Source organism: Schistocerca gregaria, chromosome X (assembly GCF_023897955.1).
Source record: "Schistocerca gregaria isolate iqSchGreg1 chromosome X, iqSchGreg1.2, whole genome shotgun sequence".
Classification (NCBI taxonomy): Eukaryota; Metazoa; Arthropoda; class Insecta; order Orthoptera; family Acrididae; genus Schistocerca; species Schistocerca gregaria.
This window is the reverse complement of record NC_064931.1, coordinates 703,396,164-703,412,731: the sequence shown is the minus strand read 5'-3', so window position 1 is coordinate 703,412,731 and position 16,568 is coordinate 703,396,164. Positions and strand designations below refer to the sequence as shown.

Here is a 16,568-nt window from a genome sequence, read left to right as displayed (position 1 = left end):
AAATTGAACTCTGATTGTGAGACCACATGTGCAATTAGTTCCTGGTCTAGAGAACGACAACTGTGAACTCTCGATGTTTACTGACTGGCGAGCAGCTGAGTGGCATCCTATAAAACCACCCAGCACAAAAATATTGGGGAACTGTGATAATGTAATGTGGTTTGTGGAGGAAAACTAAGGCTGGCAATGGCAGTACTGTATCAGGAGGATGTGGTACCACCAGATAATGCAGTAGCTGCGGCTGACATAATAAGCTGTGGCTGAGTTGCAGGAACTTCGGCAGGTTGGTAACCCACACAACTTTATCGAAAGGTGTCAGCCACAGTTGCTACACTCCTCTTCCGTACAGAGGAAATGGCAGAGCCCTCTCACTGTGAAATTAGTAGTTGTGACATAGCTGCATGCTGAGGATACGACATCCTCCCTTCCCCAAGGGGGAAGTGGGAAGAGGTGAACCTTAAAAACAAGAACCGTATGTGGTCGTCTTTGAGAAACTGAAGACTGTACTGCCTAAGGTGGCAAGACCTTGCAGGGCCAGGCTTACAGTAATACTTCCAAGACTGGAGAACAGGAATCCCAGTAAAGTCCAACTGAAGTCGTGCGCAGGAGGCGCCAGATGTCGCAGGAGACAACCGTGGGCAGAGACGTCTGGGGCCGGTGACTAGGGCAGAGCAGGGTCCGGGAAAAGGTACATCATGTGCCTTGAAGGTGCCTATCGGAGGTGGAATGGAGTGCAGGGGGTGAGTGTGACCCACACTCCGAAGGGAAGAAGACAAGAGGAGGAAGTCGGGTTCTGAGCATGTGAGCTGAATGCCAGCCACAGACAGAAATGGTGGCTAAACTGAAGGCAACATGTCCAGAATTGGATGAGGCATAGCCAGTGAAATTAAGGGGTCACAGAGTGAAGGCATTGGATCGAGAAAGGGAGGTTGAGCAGGGGATGGTAGCTGATGGCACAGGAAGCATAAGAAAGAGAGGGTCCAACAGAAGGGGATGTTAGGGAGCCAGTGACATTAAGACCGACAGCGAGGATACTGATGGTGCCAGTGGCACTGGAGCCTGGTGAGGTGCTGGAGCCCAAGGAGGCACAAAAGCCCGAGGAGGTATTGGGGCAGGTGGAGGCACCAGAGCTGGTGGGAGGCTGAGCTATTGGAGGAGGCTAGAAGACAATCTGTGGGGGAAGTGTATCATCTGCAGGATGAATCCGAGGCATCATCACATGCCAGATGAGGCAGAGTATGTGTCATTCTCCCTGGGGCTGAAGCAGCCTCGGAACGGATGAGCTCCCGTAAAAGCAGTTCAGGGATACACTGTAAGAACTGGATGAGACAAAAGCTGTGCCCCACACTTTTTTAGTGGTGCTGCCACCACACGTTGAATTAAATGAGTAAAGGTGTGGAACGACTGCTGTATCAGCTGCTTCTGTGACTGCACAAACTGAGTCGTTGACAGTTCCGTTGCCAGATCAACTGTGACAAGTGAACAAATGATACCAGTCTACTTGACTGACAAGAGTCTTCCAGCGCACTACTGAATTATGTTATCTCTGAGAGCTACAGTAGCGTGGCCAAAAACTGTTGTACAGTCTAACCATCCACCCAAATACACTGTCCCAAAGTCAACTAATATTGAACCATTGGCAGTATCCGGTGACAAACCATCTCACCTTGCATTGTTTTGCCACAGACAGTTACCTCCAAAACACAAATGAATAGCACACAGAACACACAGTAATCCATGTCCACACAGCCCACTGAATTGCAAAAAATGTACACACACCATCAAGTTGTCTTTTTCATGAAACAAATCCAAATCCAAAAGCAATAGGAGGAGAACAGGCACATTTTATAGTGCAAGTATGTGAATAAGAAAACACCATGACAGTTTAAATAAAATGTGCTATCTGTAGACAAGAATAAAGCAAAAAAGTAATGGTATGGCATATAATCACAGAACATTATACAGCAAAAATTGTGGGCGTGCAGGTGCGCACGCGCGCGCACACACACACACACACACACACACACACACACACACACACACACACACACACACAAATTAAGAGCCGAGCACTCTGACCTAAGAGCAAATTGTAAACAATATACAAGTAGTGTCTCGCACAGAAAATTTTGTTAACAAAAAATTGGATTGCATGAAAGGTGGAGTCACAATGTGTAACTCAGAAGCAACTGATGCTGAAACCAACTAGGCACAATGCCACAGAACATAAGGAGAGGAAAAGAAATATAAGCAAGCCAAAGGAAAGAGCCAGCAACAACTGTTCTACTTCTGAATGTGGAGCAGAACTATGAAAAATACTGTGTGGAGGAGACACAAACACAGAGAGGAAGGCTAGCTGGTTGAGCACAAAGACACAGTGAATGAAGTCCCATAACCAAAACAGTTGTTGACAAAAAGTGCACCCTTGTCATCACTGTTGAGCTGAGACAATTACAGAAAACAAGCTTTTATCTCCCACCCCTGTTGAATCTTGTGGAAGGTGCACATTACAATGAATAGATGTGCCCAGGTAGCCACAAGAGCAACATAACTTTATTACACAGTATTTTAAGCAAGTGCAACAGAAAACAGCTTCCGAAGTAATATCACTAAAGGTTGCCCTGTTCTGACAAGGGTTGACACCAAATGCAGTGACGATTTCTTGCATGTACGAACCACAGCATTATGCTAATGTAGCTACTGGGTTAAGTACACTATCTGTGCTAAATCAGGCAACACTGACCTAGAGCAGAAACATCTGTACATTGGTGTAGATCCATGGCTGAAGCACTCTTGAAGACTCAGTGTTTCGGACGCATTGTGTGAGGCTGTAGTCTCCAACTGGAGGGGTTGCACACTGATGCATGGAACTCTGTTTGTGGGGCCATTTGCAAGGTTGGCTCATGGCCATAGGACCACAGTTGTGAGCTCCTGATATTGAGTTACTGACAAGAAGCTGAGCAGTGTCGTATAGAGCTGTCTGGTGGAAGAATATTGGGAAATTATGTTGATGTCATATGGCTCTTGGGGGGCAAGATAGTGCTGGCAGTAGCAGCTCTCTATCCACAGATGTGGTGCCACCAGATACTGGAACGGCTAATGCAGGCGTGATGTGCTGCGATTGAGTTGCAGGTGCCTTGCAGCGTGACACCTGTGGCACTCTGCTGTGTGTTTGATGGCTGGATCGAAAGGCGTCAGCCACAGCTACTGCAGTGAGTATTGTGACAACTTTAACTGACACCTGTAAACAACAGGTGAGTATGCGAGATGATATTTGCGGGCAGACAGTGTTACGTAGTGGGTGTGCTACTGTAGTGTGTCAATGTTGTTGTTACAAATCATAATAGAACAGCATCTTTTATTTAGGTAATCAAGACATTATTTAGAATGTTTTGAAGAATAGAGAAGTCTATGTGCACTGCACATTTTGACTCTCAAAAAAGGTGATTTGTGAATGCCTACCATTACTTGATTGAAATGCAAAATTCTGACTTTATTTATTGGAAAAAATAATCCTAGGTAACGATATTTGGTGTTATCAGTACGAACCGTGTAAAAATTCACCTGAAAGGTCAGTATTATAATGACAAAACTGATGTTTGAGCAAATTTGATGCACATGTTGAACAACGTACCAAACAAGAATTTTCCTGATAGTTTCACATGGTTGTGTGAATGTTCCGTGCGTTGAACGCAAATGGAGGTGGGCGAGTATGTGGCATTAAAAACACCATCTTATCTTAATTCTATTTTTAATTAATGGAGTCTCAAAACTAATTTGCACTGACAGTTTAGCATGTACCTTCAAATTCTGAAGTCGCTTCGAAAAGAATGTTGTTGGTACACGAGGTATGAAGGTAATACTCTCTAAGTAGCTACAAGAAGTTGATAACAAAGTGTCATAAGGTGATGCATCTACAATGCACCTTCCTTTCTGCTGGAGTACATAAAGTAAAATATGCAGGTTGCTTGGTGGCCAAAGCATTCACTATATTTTCTGACCACCCAAGAATATAAAGAATGTTCTAGGCCCAGCAATAGACTATCTTGGTGTTATGGCCCTGGGATTTGTAACATTCATAGCGAGTGTGACACCCAGTACATTTATACAATGACAGAATGCTGTTCAAGACACCAGTTCCACATTATATATTCAGATTTAGACTGATTGGCGGTTGATGAGTATATCCCCACTAATTAGTGTGGAAGTATGCCTGTTGACACAAAATGTTGTTTTTAGAATTTACTTACAACATGATTTTATGGTATGTATGTGTGAAGAGTGTAAAGTTATAAAGATCTGGCATGCTTTCTGAGCCTCATTTTTTATTAGAAGCATTTTGGCTGCAACACCTGAGAGACTTGAAAGTGTGGTCTCTCAGAGTGTTGATATTTTGAAATTCATTGCTCATAGGACATGGATATCAAAGTCTGATTTCAGAAATAATTTTCACTTTTCAGTGGAGTGCACACTGATTTGAAACTTCCTGGCAGATTAAAACTGCGTACTGGACTGGTACTGGAACTTTAGTCTGGTTGTTGTGTGGAGCCTTGGAATTGTACCACCATGATTAAAAATGCATGATATATGTGCGAGAGTTACATTGGTTATAGTGGGGTATTTTAATCATTTCCTTTTCTGTATTGCTCTTCTATTTTAATGTGTGTGCCAAAGACCATAATGTCAAGTGCCATAAATCATCATTGTAATATTTGGCTAAAGGTAAATAATAACTGCTGTTATTACCTTAACAATTATATACTTGTAATTTCATTACTGTAGTGTAACTATGATTTAGTCATTATCATACCATGCGTACAGGGTTACTGTGTGTTATTAGGTAGTGATCTACCACAGACTATAATTGCAGACTCTTGCTAAAATGTGGAATGAGTCAGTTTTACAAGTACAGTACATTTTATTAGAAAAAAAGAAAAAAAGATGGCAACATGCTGGCACTTTACATGTATGCTTGGCTTATTTTTTTACTATCTGACCATCACCTTCTCATAGCCATTATTGGAAACGTCCACTGTGTAACAGTAAGAAAATGACTAAGGAAAACACATTGAATTGTGAGTGATTTCAAGGTAATTGTGTCTATACTATCAAGTGGTTCAGGGAGACCTTGTGAACTATCATGATAAAAGCTCATGATAAGCTGACCAAAGTGCCCTCACTTCAACGTGTGATATTTTGGTTGACTAATACCTGTGTACAGCAGCTTATACTTAGTAATGTCCATGTCTTTCTCTAATGTTACTGTCATTTTCTAATTGTGATTGATTGTTGGCAACAAAAATCACAGGAAAGTAAATTTAATTTGAGGCTGTTGTCAGTGTGCCCAGCTGTTTAAAGAATCAATGAAAATAATCAATTTTTGAAAATATAATATAATTGGTTTAGATTATATTGAGTGATATGAATATATTTCCAACTTCTTTTAAAGTAAAGTTACTCTGGAGTATTAAAGATTTGTTCCCATACGATAAGTCTTGTCATGTATTAATATATCACTGACTCAATGCACTTTTCCAGAGGGACTGAAATACACCCTTGTTAGTCCCCTCTGTAAGAAAGGTGTGAGGAGAGAAGTCAGTAACTACTTAGTAATACATTTTTCAATGGTGACATCGTTTTCCATAATTTTTGAGAGGGTGATATATTCTAGAATATTGTCCCATGTGGGCAACAATATCATCAGTAAACTGCAGTGTGGAATTCAGAAGAGTAGCTGTACTGAGAATGCCATTTGCATGTTCACTCACCTATTGTACAACTGTTAAATAACAAAATGGTGCCATTTGATATTTTGTGTGACCTATCTACAGCATTTGATTTTGTGAATCACAGTATTCTCGTAGGTGTGATTAGTGGTATAGCTAACCATTGGATACTGTCATATCTAACTAAAAGAATGCAGAAAGTGGTAGTTAGTAATTCAACCAATGTAGTGGGGCATTATTCTGACTGGGGAGAAATCATGTATGTGGTCCCCCCCCCCCCCCCCCCCCCCCAAGGCTCAATCTTAGGTCCACTATTGTTGGAACAATCTTCCATTTAATATACATTAAGCAGAATTAGTTCCTTATGCAGGTGACTCTAGTATTGTAATCAGTCCAATTATACATATGGCAACAGAAGAAATAAGAAACAAGGTCCTTAAAACTTATTAACTGGTATTCTGTGAATGGTCTCACACTCAGTTTTAAAAAGACATAACATATTCAGTTCTGCACATCCAGGAGTACTACGCCAGTGACAAATGTAACACATAGTGAGGAAATAATAAATTGGATGGAAACCTCAAAATTCTTAGGGGTCTATATTGATTAGAATGGGATAAAGCACATTTTGGAACTGCTAAAACAACTTAGTCCAACTGCATTTGCACTTCGAATCATTGAAAATCTTGGGGAGAGACAAACAAGCAAGTTCAAATACTTTCATTCAATATCATATGGAATAATATTCTGAGGTAACTCATCCTTCAGAAGGAATGTCTTTGTTGCTTAGAAACCTGCTGTAAGAATAAAATGTGATGTTCTCCCATTATCATCTTGTAGACAACATCAGTTTAAGGAGTTGGACGTTCTGACTATTGCTTCATGTTATATTTAGTCTCACATGAAGTTTGTTGTAAATAATCAACTGTAGTTATAAAGGAACAATGATGTACATAATTACAGTACCAGAAGAAAAAAAAAGACATTCATTATGCCACATTAAGGTTGTCTTTAGCACAAAAAGGCGTGCACAATGCTGCAGCCAAAATTTGTTATCGCTTACTTGGTGATATAAAATGTCTGACATACAGAAAAGAAAAATTTGAAAATAAACAGAAAATTTTTCCTTGACAATTCCTACTACTCCATAGAATTATTTCTATTATTATAAAGAATACATTTGTATTTATTTTTTAAAAAAGCAAAAGGACTTGTAACTAATAAACACGTTGACGTATGTACATAATAGTTTGTGATGTGGGTATAAAATGACTTGTTCCACATTATTATGATCTGTGAAAATGATCCAAAAACCTTGAAACTAATTAATCAACTATCTACCATCAGTCATGTATATGTCCGCAATTATATTAAAATTTCAGTAATTTCTGGAAACATTTAAACTTCAGATATTTTCAAAAGTCTGCAGAATTCTATAGCAGTTAGTATTGTAGCATTAAAGAATAGTTACGACAGTCCTTCAGAGTTTCCACATTTTGTGTTATCTGCTTGTCTGCAAGTAACCTTCACTATTTATTGGGTAGCAGTTTTCTAAGCATTTGTATATATTTTTCTCTATTTTCTGCCAATAACTCAAGAGATATATATTGCACATACACAAGAAAAAGATTGTAAAATGCATCATTTATAAGCTTCTGTATGCTTTCTCTGTTTAGTAGGTGATATGGCTGTGGTTGCTGCTTACGTGAAAAAATACCTGAGGTGAAACACTATGAACGCAATAAAAATTAGCTGAAGCATTGCAAAAGAAGTCATAATGGGTGAAATTGGCTCTGCAAGTTTCCTTCATATGGGGGACATAGTGTCTCTCTATGCTGAAGGAGCTGTATGTGGATTTCTGAGCACCTTAGGGTATGTTCCTTATGATACACGTAGTTTCTAAATTTCATCATTTTTTTTTTACATATTTGTTCAGTCAGTCAGTTTGTCAGAATTGCTTTATAACAGGGCCTTTTAAAAGTATACTTATTATTTGGAAAAACTATTTTTGCAGGTTGGTAGATGATCGCTGTGTCGTTTGTCCGGAGGCTGGAGACTTAAGTAACCCACCAAAAAAATTTCGAGGTGAGGAAATATTAGATTTAAATGTTTTTACCTAATATGAGGCAGTCTGAATGCGCCATAAGTATAATGCACTAAATTTTATGTTTCACATGCACACTTTTTTCCAGACTGCTTGTTTAAGATATGTCCTATGAACCGCTACTCAGCCCAAAAACAGTTTTGGAAAGCTGCAAAGCAAAGTGCTAGTTCAGCAACGGATGCTGTTCTTTTAAAACGATTACATGTGAGTAGTCTAGTGATATGATAAAGTATTAGTTTATTCAAACCTGTAAGGTACATAACTGATGATAAATTTTTATTATTCCAGCATGCAGCAGAAATTGAGAAAAAACAAAATGAGACTGAGAACAAAAAAGTTCTAGGCAATGTCGTGACATATGGCAGTGTCACACAGGTAAGATATTATGAAACTCTGAAATGTATTTGGGTTTTGGATTTCTATTGCGCATGTGCGTGCCGCCCCCCACCCCCCCCTCGCCCTCACACATAGAGACACAGAGGTGTGTGTGTGTGTGTGTGTGTGTGTGTGTGTGTGTGTGTGAGAGAGAGAGAGAGAGAGAGAGAGAGAGAGAGAGAGAGAGAGAGAGTCAGAATTCAGAGCTGTGTTTTACAGCTGCTCCAACAACTTACTGGTGTAATCACCCATGCTGGACACAGATTTGTCTGACGTTTAGGTAGTGGTAAGTTTGCCTCTGCTTTTGTTATGCAAATTGTTAATTCCAGTAAAATGATGATTCTTGAACTGAAAGGGTTTATTCAAATTTTGTGTTCAAAGAAATTTCCGAAACTGAAATGCAAGTGTCAAGGGTCAGTAGAGTGGTAGCTTAAAATTCCTATTCAAACGGTTGTGTTACTTGTCAGTTGAATCACATCTCTCCCACATTGCAGTATCTTGAGGAGTGAGAACATGTAACATTATTGATGGATTGGACACGCAACAATTACCATTTTCACTAATGTAGCATAAATGGTTTTTTCTACAGACATCATTATTCTCAGCAGCCAGTGTGATGCATGCGTTCTTTCTCACTATTGCTTGTGTGACTTAATTTGCTGCCTTAATTAAGGTGGTTATTTTCATTGAATTTATTTTCCCTCGTCATGCCTTCTCCTCTTTGTTTTCTGTTAATTTCTTTTCTTATCATCAAGTATCACTATGATTTCTTTGTCTTCAAGTGAAAATACCCAACATAATAAGAGTATCCACTCAGTGATAAATCATGAATGATGGTAGCACCACATATTACAGAGTGACCAATCGGTGTAATACAATAGGGTCTGGCAACATAAAATTTGTCATGGGAGAGGCAAACACCAGATTTCAGTTCCATGTGAGTGTACAAGAGAGTTGCTTACATGACACTTTTGTGTACCTAATTTGAATACTGCACATTCCTCTGGAATCCTTTAAACCTTTCATGGTTACAACTGAATTTGAACAGGTTTTTGAAATTTAAGATGATGGTTTTCTTTCAACACCATTATTGTACTTTCACTTCCAAATGTCCGCCCCGGTAGCTGAGTGGTCAGCGTGACAGACTGTCAATCCCAAGGGTCCGGGTTCGAAAACCCGGCTGCGTCGGAGATTTTCTCCGCTCAGGGACTGGGTGTTTTGTTGTCCTAATCATCATCATTTCATCCCCATCGACGCGCAGGTCACCGAAGAGGCGTTAACTCAAAAGACCTGCACCAGGCGAACGGTCTACCCGACGGGAGGCCCTAGCCACATGACATTTCATTTCACTTTACTTCCAAAATAATGTGTAAGCTCCATTTTTTTTCACAATGGGAGCTAGAACACCCATGTCCCACAAACCAATGCAGGATACCATGACTGATAGATTTTGTAATTTTATCTTTTATCTTATAAACAAACTTTGGTAGGAAATAATGTAACGGTCGCTTTAAGTATACATTTATTTGATTACTGTCAGTGTACAAAGATATTCATTATATTTTAGTTTTCGTGAGAAGTTATAAGCTCAAAACTTACAGAACCTTATACACCATGGAACTTAGAAAAGCATGGTGTGTTGCAAAGTGGTGCAGCACAAGCTGCACAAACAACTATTTTTCTCTTGTCTTTAGACTTAGTACAGCAGTATCTGCATTGCTTCCTAGTTTCACTGTCGTTCAGGACATATTTGCCTAAATTCGCTAGCCAGACATCATCTGACACATGAGAAACTCCTCAGTGGGCACTGAACCCCTCTTTTTTTTCTGGATGAATACACATTAATCAGTTGGCCTGCTAAACTGAGATGAAAGGTCAACTGATCTGTCTTTTGCCATTCAATCTGGTACAGTACGTACCTATCTGTCTATTTTACTTTATTCATCCTAGGATCATTTCACAGTGATATATAATAGGCCAAAATATAAAACACAACATACATAACATGTTTTAAGGGGATATTACTGGCAGCCTCCAGGGATGAGACAGGTGTTTGGTTGTGGCCTAGATTGGGGAATCATCCCAGCTTTTGCCTTAGTGATCCAGGAAAATCATGGAAAACCCATATCAGAATGGCCAGACAGAGCAGTTCCATCCTCTCGAATATGAGGTGAATGTCCTACAGCAGCACTGCTTCATTTGGTAATTCTCTATTGTATACAGTTCCTTCATTGACACACAAATTGTTTAATGTAACATGCTAAATAAAACATAGTTTTCTTCTTCACTGCCCACGCACTGAGGACATCCACTGATGACTCGTGAACTACTTTCATACTTACCGTGTGAGACATAGTTCCACTCTTCACTCCTGCTCACGCTATGGCACCCACTGATGTCTCTGGACTGAGAAGTTACTGCTGTGCCCCGTGCCTCAGTACCGGACTCCACACTCATCTCTCCACCTGGAAAACTAAGCCAACAGATATTACCATCATTAAATTTCTCTCTCATTTTTATATTAGCAACACCATTTGAATGAGTGGTTATACTGAGAATTTGTGTTGTGTGCTGTTGATTATCTTTTTGATCACACTAAAGTTATTAACTGTAGCTGCTCTGCTAGTTTATGGAAAGCATATCCACAGTTATGTAAATGTGAGTTGTATGCAGGTATTCAGTAGGTTTCGTGTTCAGTCAGTCATGTTTGGAATACACAATTTTGAAGTTTCCTGTTGTAGTTTTAAAAGTTTTCTCAAGAATGTATGTAAGTAAGTGATTTATGTACCATAACTTGGATAACTATTCACTCCAGTAGAAGTCTTAAAGAAGTTAAATGTTTTGTGTTAAATACACAGACGTTGTTCTTACAATATGGTTCATGCTATGCCAGTTGGGAAGAATGTTAATTATTCATACTCTGCCCACACCCTGTCTCTATCGAATACTAGCATGCATTAGTATAAGTCTTGCTCTACTGAATCTCAGTGTGCAAAAATAAAAGTGTAACATAACAAATGTCCAATGTGATATTACATTGTATTTTTAATTCTAAAACTTTTCTTTGTTTTTTTGTTTATAAATAATTTGAAAAATGTTTTTATTTCTTTCTTTTTCAGCTTCTGCACTTAAAATCTAACAAGTACCTCACTGTTAACAAGCGTCTGCCAGCTCTCCTTGAAAAAAATGCAATGCGTGTTTACTTAGATGCTAACGGAAATGAAGGATCATGGTTCTACATATTGCCATTTTACAAATTACGTGCTACAGGAGATAATGTTGTTGTTGGTGATAAAGTTATATTGAATCCTGTCAATGCAGGACATCAAGTCTTGCATGTTGCCGCAAACTATGAACTCCCTGATAATATTGGCTGTAAAGAGGTACTGTCTGCATAATTTGATTGGCTGAAGGCCATCCCTTATTGCCAGAATTGTCTACCTGCATTAAAAATATTGAAATTTGTCATAGAATGCTGTTTCTTGATAAACTGTTCCTTCTTACCCTCACCTTTGTATTTTGATTTATCACAAAACAGTTTCTTTAATTTGCAGGTGAATGTTGTAAATGCTAGTACATCATGGAAAGTGACGTTATTTATGGAACACAAAGAAAACCAAGAAGAAATTTTGAAGGGTGGTGATGTTGTTAGATTGTTTCATGCTGAGCAGGAAAAGTTTCTTACCATGGATGAATACAAAAAGAAACAGCATCTTTTTCTTCGGGCAACAGGACGAACTTCTGCAACATCTGCAACAAGTAGCAAAGCTCTGTGGGAAGTGGAGGTAAGCATACATATCTTCAGTTGTCATACCAGTTCGGACTCACTATAATAAAGTTATGATGTCATGAGTCCTTTTAAGCTGGTGATGGTTGAATTCAAGCAAAGTGTGGTGTACAGTGCATGCCTGGGTGTGGAGAGTATTTAATTTAAAAATAATTATTTCCCTTGCAATAGTCAGTTTATCATATGAAGAGAAGAATGAGCTGTCACTGACAATCATGTGAAATGTGAGAATATTATGATGGTTAAACACTTTTTTTTTTTTTTTTTTTTTTTTTTTTTTTTACTTGGAGTGAAGTGATATTTTTCATATATTTGTGTTACTTCTAGGTTGTTCAACATGATCCGTGTAAAGGTGGAGCTGGCCACTGGAATTCCCTTTTCCGATTCAAACACCTAGCTACAGGCCAGTATTTGGCAGCTGAAATTGATGATGATGACACATATGATCCCATGCGTGCTAAACTTAGAGGTACAGTTGGAGCTACTCTTCATTATATCTCATGAGTGCTTTAATTTTCCATTACAGAGGTGTTTAAAATGTAAATGATGTTCATGGAACCTTTGATACTTAAGCAAAAATGTATAATTTGGAAGACTGAAGATGAGTATATTGTGTTCTCATTGGAACATGCATCAACTTCATCCAGAAAGACTCACTTTCCTTGTTTAACTCATTAACAGTAACATGTATAACAGTTGCTTCCCTATCAACAGTGCTCCGTAGTTCGTGCTTTAATACCTCTCATGTGAAATAGGTGACAGTTATTCTGTATTGCATTAGGTGTTCGTTTATTGACAGTTTTCTAGTTTGGCTTCCATACATGCTTGTCTGTAGAAAAAAATACATGTTGATTACTTACTAATGAGATATTGGTAGAGCTTTGTAATAAGTAGCACCCTGTTGTCATTTTCTGTTACCTTAACAAACCATTGTGCTGTACATACAATTTTATTATTACTGGTGGCTCATTGTCTAGCTGGAATATTAGTGGGATGAAGTGGAAAACACCTTATCAAGCTGTGAGTTTCAGTAGTTTGGGAGAGGGAACACTAAGCAATATAAGGTTGCACAATATGTTATGGCAGCCCACAGTGTTCAAGGTCTGTGATTGATATGATGATGATTATAAATAAAAGTTGTAGTGTTCAGGAAGTGAATGTCAAATAGTGAAAGAGTTCATTTAGTCATGATTGCATTTGTCTTTATTTAAGTGCTCTCCACAGCAGTTTATTTCTGCTGACTGTAATCTTTTATACAGCCATCTATGTGACACTGTGATCCTATAAAATTCTCTTTTGGCACTGCCATAATTTATCATTGTGGCTTTTATATGAGTCTTGTCTTTTTCAGTTCTGCAGTTTCTTGTTACAGATACACCGTCTTCCTGTAGCTGTGCTGAAACCCTCCATCCCCCTTTTTCTCTCCTTTTGTTGGCATCCAAGAAATATAATCTTCATTTTGGTTTTCCAGACTCTCTAACTCAGTGTCATCAATTTTCATCTTCTTTTTATTTTATCATTTCTCACTGGAGGGGGCACCTATTTGTGAATACACTAGTATCTAAATGACCACATTTTGAATTCTAAACTGATAATCATGTTTCATGTTTTCTTTAAATGTATAATAATTTTTCGGGTAAATTCGAGGTTAAGTTCCACAGTCAGTCCATTAGTTTCTAAAGTACTATACCCTAGAGGATTTTGGTGTAAGTGGGACACAAACTTAACAAAGTGAAATAAGTTCATGTACCAGTAGCTCAGCACTTTTGGAGCTATGTTTAAAGTGGTTGTTGCTGTAACACATGTGGAAGTGAGGAGAGATTTAGAAATTAAAATAAAAGTATTAGGACACTGAAGATATGCTGTGAAAAGTACAATACAATACAATACTTGAAACTTTGGTATTTTGCTCTATTTTAACACACATTTATGATATTTATATAATCTTACATTTATAACTTTTGTTGCAGATCCTCAAGGTGGACCAGTGTTCCATTTAGTTTCTGTTCCTCATCCCAATGAAATTGCATCATTGTTTGAATTGGATCCAACTACACTAACACGTGGAGACTCCCTTGTCCCACAGTCATCTTATGTTCGCCTTCACCACCTGTGTACTAATACGTGGGTTCACAGCACATCTATTCCCATTGACAAAGATGATGAGAAACCTGTGATGTCTAAAGTAAGTAATATCCATAAAAATGAGACCCGACACCTGTATTGTTGAGATTTGCTGCAGTAACATGCAGAAGGGAGACTTCTACTGACAGTGTATTTTCCATCCATCCTAAATCTGAAATCTCAATCATCAGTTGACTTTTCTGCCATTACTTAGTTATCTTTGTGTTCATATCTGCATGAATGGTTAATGTGTTTAGTGTTCCTGTTAGTTTTACATTTTACTGCCATGTGCACATGCAGTAGATATGTGTTGGGGTTTTACAGAATTATTTTGTACTTTGTTTTGAGAGAGTATCTCTCCTTCTGATTTTTTTATTCTTCCTTCTCTTGTCCCCTTCTTCTCCTATTTCTTCTCTCTCCTCCTCTCTTCTTATCACTTCCTTCTCTCCTCTCCCAACTCTCTTCTTCTTGCCTCTACCCTCAGCGGACCCACAGCACCCTTACAATCTTTCTTGAGTAGGTGCATTGTGAGTATGGCGCAAATTACAGTATTTCTCCTTTTTCCTGTGCTGCAATTTTACGCTCTGACTATATCTTATTTCAAACTTGGTTTGTTGGACAGATTCTGAATATTCCCTGCTCACAATCAAACTTGCTCATTAGACATTATGGATTTTCACCACTTTATCTGTGTTACAGGACTTATTTCAGTTAACTCATGGTCCTTACATTTGGGTTTGACCTCCACTTGTCACAGAAGTGCAGGCTATGTGTTCTATGGCAGCCTGCTGACTATGCAGGGTATGCGCTACTTATGTCTGAGCTGTTACTTCCTTGCACATCCTTTTGGGGTTGCTGGGGCACTAAAACTCCAGGCAGTGACCATCTAACTATGTGGCCATTGCTCACGCTGAGTTGCTCCCTTGGGTAGAGCTGTCATTTGGAATAGGTGGCATCACAATGGATATCTCACACAGTGAAAACTTGAAAGTTATTAGCCAGTGACATTGAGGCTTTGGCAATCTCTTCAGACAGACCTAAATGCTTCAATGCAGACTGACTCCAAAAAACTTGTGTCCTTGCCCACCCTATGGGAGAACATCAAAGCCTAATGGATTGTATAAACTTATTCCCCTCAGTTCTAGTTTGCACCTGAAATGTTGGAGGATCCTTTCTATCTTATAAACCAACATTGTTTGTAGATAACATTAAAAATGTACTTGGAGAAACCATTTCCTTCAGTAAATTAACAAGAGACTAGTTAAAACAATGAATTCTGCCCTGTACTGAGTGGTACTTGCTTGCGAGAATCTCGGTGACATACCTATTACCATAACCCCCCACAAGTACCTGAACGTGTTACTGCATTTAATTTTTCACTGGGAGCTATCAGTGTTGATGGATGAATAATTATGGTAAACCTGAAAGAAGCAAGAGCTGACACTGGAGTGTTTGTCATTGCTTTTTTTATGGGGCATTCGCTTTGTGTGAAAGGAAAAATAACGGTCTGCTGTTGTGATGTACAGCCGCATTTCCCACCATGATGTGGTGCTTTTTGTTTTATCCTGTTCTTGTTGATGCAGGTCATACTAAATCATGATTCCTAGGTTGAAATGAAGAACACTTTATCCAGGGTAAAAATTCACAATAAAGTTAGTGCCAAAGGCAACTGAAAGATTATGATCACTCGAGAATAACAGAAACCAGTTCTGAGGGAAGCCTCATCCCAGGTGGCTTGCGTAGTGGTATCCGTGGGGGCTGCACCATGTGTAGTGACATGAAGTAGTGCGGAGACGATGCAGTGTAGAACAGAGCATCTTGGCATGTTCCGAATGATGAGCTACAAGTGTAGCTGGCTCCTGGCCTGAAACTGAGTGAGCAACTGAATGCTCCTGCTGGAGACTTTGCTGTAAGTTTCTAGCATGTGGATGTATGTCCATATCCACATGACTTGGTAACTGTTTCCTCAATAGCACCACTGCTAGTTTCCTGATGTGTGCTGCTCTGAAGTGTGGCTAGTGCCCTCTGGTGCTGCTGGTAACAGATGGTGTATCAACAGACTGTTTGTATCAGTATTGCGTCCGTAACATGTGATGTCAGTGTGGTATCATTAGGTTGGTACATAAGTTCATAGTGTTTTTGTTTTGCATATTGCTATTCCAGTAGCTATGGGTTTATTTACCAATTGTCATTTTTTATTTGTAGTTCATTGTTGCTATTTGAGTGTACATATTGTCATTTTATCATTTGGAGATAGTGTGTGGAGCTGTGAATGCTGGAAAATGCAGTACCAAGTTGTGAAATAGCAGCATTTCTAACATACAGTAGAGTCTTGCTAGAGGTGGAGGCAGCCAGAAACATTTGCGCTGTGTATGGGTATAACGCCTTTGTACAGAGCATGGCAAGAAAATCGTTTTCTCATTTTAAGGAGGATTGTTTCGATATTAGTGAC

The 16,568-nt window shown here is 39.0% G+C and overlaps 1 protein-coding gene across 5 annotated transcripts in view; it reads left to right on the top strand.

Annotated features, from left to right (window-relative positions):
* The window catches only part of LOC126297631 (inositol 1,4,5-trisphosphate receptor), a 353,953-nt gene that overhangs the window by 27,696 nt on the left and 309,689 nt on the right, over positions 1 to 16,568 (top strand). For 3 of the 5 annotated variants that reach the window (XM_049988649.1, XM_049988651.1, XM_049988652.1), the window contains exons 2-9: positions 7,403 to 7,598; positions 7,741 to 7,811; positions 7,919 to 8,034; positions 8,119 to 8,205; positions 11,325 to 11,588; positions 11,760 to 11,990; positions 12,320 to 12,461; positions 13,963 to 14,177. In XM_049988649.1, the coding sequence (XP_049844606.1) occupies positions 7,504 to 7,598; positions 7,741 to 7,811; positions 7,919 to 8,034; positions 8,119 to 8,205; positions 11,325 to 11,588; positions 11,760 to 11,990; positions 12,320 to 12,461; positions 13,963 to 14,177 (1,221 nt within the window). In that variant the 5' untranslated portion in view covers positions 7,403 to 7,503. The remainder of the gene's footprint in view (positions 1 to 7,402; positions 7,599 to 7,740; positions 7,812 to 7,918; positions 8,035 to 8,118; positions 8,206 to 11,324; positions 11,589 to 11,759; positions 11,991 to 12,319; positions 12,462 to 13,962; positions 14,178 to 16,568) is intronic. The other 2 variants (XM_049988653.1, XM_049988650.1) reach the window with 1 other exon arrangement.